The sequence below is a fragment of the Crocodylus porosus genome, unplaced genomic scaffold, assembly GCF_001723895.1.
Source record: "Crocodylus porosus isolate Cpor-Errol unplaced genomic scaffold, CroPor_comp1, whole genome shotgun sequence".
NCBI lineage: Eukaryota > Metazoa > Chordata > Crocodylia > Crocodylidae > Crocodylus > Crocodylus porosus.
Genome location: NW_017728949.1, coordinates 52,133,893 through 52,137,714, shown reverse-complemented (window position 1 = coordinate 52,137,714; position 3,822 = coordinate 52,133,893). Strand labels below are relative to the sequence as shown.

General features: G+C 63.0%; 2 protein-coding genes across 4 annotated transcripts in view; one reads left to right on the top strand and one right to left on the bottom strand.

Annotated features, from left to right (window-relative positions):
- ZNF142 (zinc finger protein 142) overlaps window positions 1-1,530 on the bottom strand; it is a 16,921-nt gene extending 15,391 nt beyond the window's left edge. The window contains exons 1-2 of the mRNA XM_019553889.1: window positions 1,504-1,530; window positions 351-643 (exon numbers count right to left, since the gene is read on the bottom strand). Coding sequence (XP_019409434.1) covers window positions 351-591 — 241 coding nt within the window. The 5' untranslated portion in view covers window positions 592-643; window positions 1,504-1,530. The remainder of the gene's footprint in view (window positions 1-350; window positions 644-1,503) is intronic.
- Window positions 1,531-1,763: 233 nt separating this feature from the next.
- Window positions 1,764-3,822, top strand: part of LOC109323069 (mitochondrial chaperone BCS1) — a 12,533-nt gene continuing 10,474 nt past the window's right edge. Inside the window, exons 1-2 of one of the 3 annotated variants that reach the window (XM_019554472.1) lie at window positions 1,764-1,817; window positions 2,390-2,761. In XM_019554472.1, coding sequence (XP_019410017.1) covers window positions 2,442-2,761 — 320 coding nt within the window. In that variant the 5' untranslated portion in view covers window positions 1,764-1,817; window positions 2,390-2,441. Of the gene's footprint in view, window positions 1,818-2,342; window positions 2,762-3,822 lie in introns of those variants that run through there. The other 2 variants (XM_019554473.1, XM_019554471.1) reach the window with 2 other exon arrangements.

Here is a 3,822-nt window from a genome sequence, read left to right as displayed (position 1 = left end):
CCCACAGGGTTTGTCTGGGCAGATCCTGCCTCAGGCTGGGCTGGGACTAGGTGACCTCCGCAGATCCCTGCCAGCCCCCCGGCTCTGTGATTCTGTGCTCCAGTCCCTGGGGTAACTCGCATCTATGTACAAAGGCCGGGGTCTGCTCGGTGCAAGTTCATGTGTCCGGCCCTTGCTGACAGCCCAGGGTCTGCGGGCTCAGGTCGGCCCCCAGACGGTTCCTGCCTGCTCTGTGAATGCCTGCAGCTCCAGGCCAGGCTGACCCCTTGGCCTGGTTCTAGCTGCCTAAGGAGTGCTGAGATGCAAAACCACGGGGACCACAACCCACGCACGCCTCCGCCCACCCGTACCTGTGGCACTGCCTGGGTTGCTCAGCACCACATTGCCCGCCACGGCCTCCACGAAGATTTCCATGTCCTGCACTCCCGCAGGCGCCCCCTCCGCCAGCAACAGGCTCTGCCTCACAGCCAGTGCCGACGGCTCCGCCTTGCCAGCGTCAGGGCCTCTGCTGCGCCCTGTGTCTGCTGGGGCAGGGAGCAGTAGCTCAGGGCACAGGGCGTCCATGTCTGAAGCCACCGTCTCCGCGCTCATCTCCTGGCACTCCTGCTCAGGCCGCTGCGCTGTGCCATGGAGGAGCCAAGCTCTGCAAGGGAGAGACCATGCACCCCTGAATCCCATCCCCCCCCACGCCACGCAGGGACTCTCAGGACAGCGGCACCGAGACAGCCAAGGTTCTCATGGGCTTATTTGGGGCACTCCCTCACTACGGCTCGGGCAGGGCCCAATCTCAGGGGCTCTGGGGGCAGAAACCCGAGGGCTGAAGGGACCTGAGGACCCGTGACTGTGTCAGCCTCCCTGAGGTCTCCCCGGGATCACAGGGACGGCTCCGAAGCTGCTAAGCATCCCGTGCTCTGGGGCTACGAGCTGCCACCTGAAGCTGACGGAGCAGCAGCTCCCCGTGGCTGGCCAACAAAGTGCCCCAAGCCCTGGCAGCGCTGTGGGGAGAGCGGGGGAACCGTCACCCAGTCGCCTGTGTCTCCTGCTGGCCGACGAAGGCAGGGACGGGGGAGAGGGGAAGCATGCGGGGGGGCTGCAGACATAGTTGCTAGCACTGGGACAGCATGCCTGCAGGGACATCCCAAATCCCTCGCGGGGGCCAGGACCCCCACCCAGGCGGTTCCCCATCGGTGAGTCCTGCAGCACTCACAGGGTGACAGCCCCAGACCCCCCCCCCCCATAACGGGGCTTGCCCCCTCTTGGGGTCTCAGCCCCCCATAACAGGCCTGAACCCCTCCAGGAAGGTCCAGCCCCCCCATAAAGGAGTTTGCCCCCCCTTGGGGTCTCAGCCCTATAACAGGCCAGGGACCTTACGGGATGGGGGGGGGGACACACGCTGCCTGCCCCCGCACCCCACTGCATGGGGGGATCTCTTGTGTGGCCTCAGGGCCCCCCACCTCAGCCTGGGGGGTCCCCGCGGGGGGATACCAACCCAACTGTGCCCACCTCCAGCCGCAGGGGCCTGAACCTCCTAGGGGGCTGGACCCTGGGGACCCCAGGCCCCCCCCAACCCCAGGTCCTTCCTCCGAGCACGGCCCCCCCTGACCTGCAGGGCACGGCCCACTCTGCCCCCCGGGCGGCCCATCTCTATGGTGCCCGCGCAGCGCCCACCGCTCTACCCCCGACTCGCGCCTCTCTATGGTGCCGCCCGTCGGCCGGGAGGGGGTGGAGCCGGAAGCCGGAAGCGGGACGCCGGGAGAGGTGGGGGGGGAACCATGGAGTGCACCGGAAGTGGAGGTCTAGAGCGGCGCCGCGTGGAGGTGGGGGCGGCTCCTGGTCGGTGGGGGAGGGGCCCGGGTCTTTAATGGGGGCCCTGAAACCTTTTAAATAGGGGTGGGGCTGAGACCCCAAGGGGGGCTGGGGCCTTCCTGGGGTGAGGGGCTGGCCTGCTATGGGTGGGGGGACTGAGATCCCCAAGGGGGGCTGGCCTGTTATGCGGGGTTATGGGGGGGCTGGCCTGTTATGAGCATTGATCACGGGGATAAGGAAGCTGGGCCCCAGAACAGGGCACTGCTGCCTGTGGTGCTTGTGACTCTCTCCCCGGGCCTGAGACTGCAGCGTGTAAGGGGATGTAAGGGCACGATGGCAGCATGTCCTGCCTCTGCTGGGGGCTCTCAAATGCCCCCCAAGAGGCATCAAGGAGTTACTTTGGGGGGGTCCTTCCTGCCCCCCAGTACTCGGGCGTGCTGCAGACTGAGGCCTCGGGGCAGGATGGCAGCTGGGCATCTGTAGAGGCTGGGTCCGGGGTGGGCTCAAGACCCAGCTCCCCCGTCCGTACCCATATCCTGGGCTCGCTATCCCGGGCTCACCGCTTCCCTCCTCTCTTCCCCAGCAGTCTCGGCTCTGGACTGCGGTGTTTCTGCAGGCCACACCTAGCCCCCGCCATGCCCTTCTCCGACTTTGTGGCAGCCCTCAAGGACAACCCCTACTTCGGCGCAGGCTTTGGCCTGGTAGGGGTGGGCACGGCCCTGGCACTGGCTCGCAAAGGGGCCCAAGTGGGGCTGGTGGCTTTCCGGCGCCACTACATGATCACGCTGGAGGTGCCCAGCAAGGACAAGAGCTACCAGTGGCTGCTGAGCTGGATCTCGCACCACGCCCGGCACACCCAGCACCTCAGCGTGGAGACCTCCTACCAGCAGCATGAGAGCGGGCGTGTCACCACCAGGTTTGACTTCATGCCCAGCCCAGGAAACCACTTCATCTGGTAAGGGCAGGGCTGCGCCTTGGCAGGGTGGATATTTTTCATGCAATGGGTTATTAACATGTGGGATTTATCATCGTAAGAGGTGGTGGAGGCTGAAAGCAGAGCTGAGCTGCCATAGGAGTAGAAAAGGATGTAAAAGAATTAGAAAAGGTCCAGAGAAGGGCAACCAAATGAGCAGGGGCCTTGAGCCATTGCCAGACTAGGAGAGGCTAAAAAGGCTGGGCCTGAGAAGAAAGAGGATGGGGGTCTGGCATCATGTGGACTGTGGACCAAAGGAGCGGAGAGCTGTTGTTCCCCGCATCCCAGACACTAGAGGCAGGAGCACTGGTTGCAATGAGCAGGGGATGGGTTTAAAATGAACAAGGGAAAGGACTTTTTGACATAATGCACCATTAAGGTATGGGATTTGTTGCCCCAGGTGGGTTTGGAGACTGAGGGCAGAGCCGGGGCCAGCAAGGGGCTGGGTACATCCATGGAGGATCCATCTATTCATGGCTGTAGGGCAGAGATGTTTCCTCAGGCAGCTCCAACCCAAACTGGGGGACTGTGGTGTCAACACCTACACAGTCAAATGGGTCGCCAACTTGATGGAGGGCCGTACCCAGAGAGTGGTGGTGGATGGGTCATTTTCGACCTGGAGGGACGCGGGCAGTGGGGTCCCCCAGGGTTCGGTCCTCGGGCCCGCACTGTTCAACATCTTGATCAGGGACTTGGACAAGGGGGTAAAAAGCACCCTGTTCAAATTTGCTGATGACACTAAGATGTGGGAGGGCACGCTACAAGGGAGGAATAGGCTGCAATCGGACCTAAACAGGTTACAGGGGTGGGCAGACGAGAATAGGATGGGATTCAACACTGACAAGTGCAAGGTGATGCACCTTGGGAGGAACAACCGGCACCATACCTACAGGCTGGGGAACTCCCTTCTCGTCAGAGCAGAGGCAGAAAAGGATCTTGGAGTCATCGTTGATGCCAAAATGAACATGGGCCGGCAGTGTGGGGACACGGTCAGGAAGGCCAACCGCACCTTGTCATGCATCCACAGATGCATCTCGAGCAGG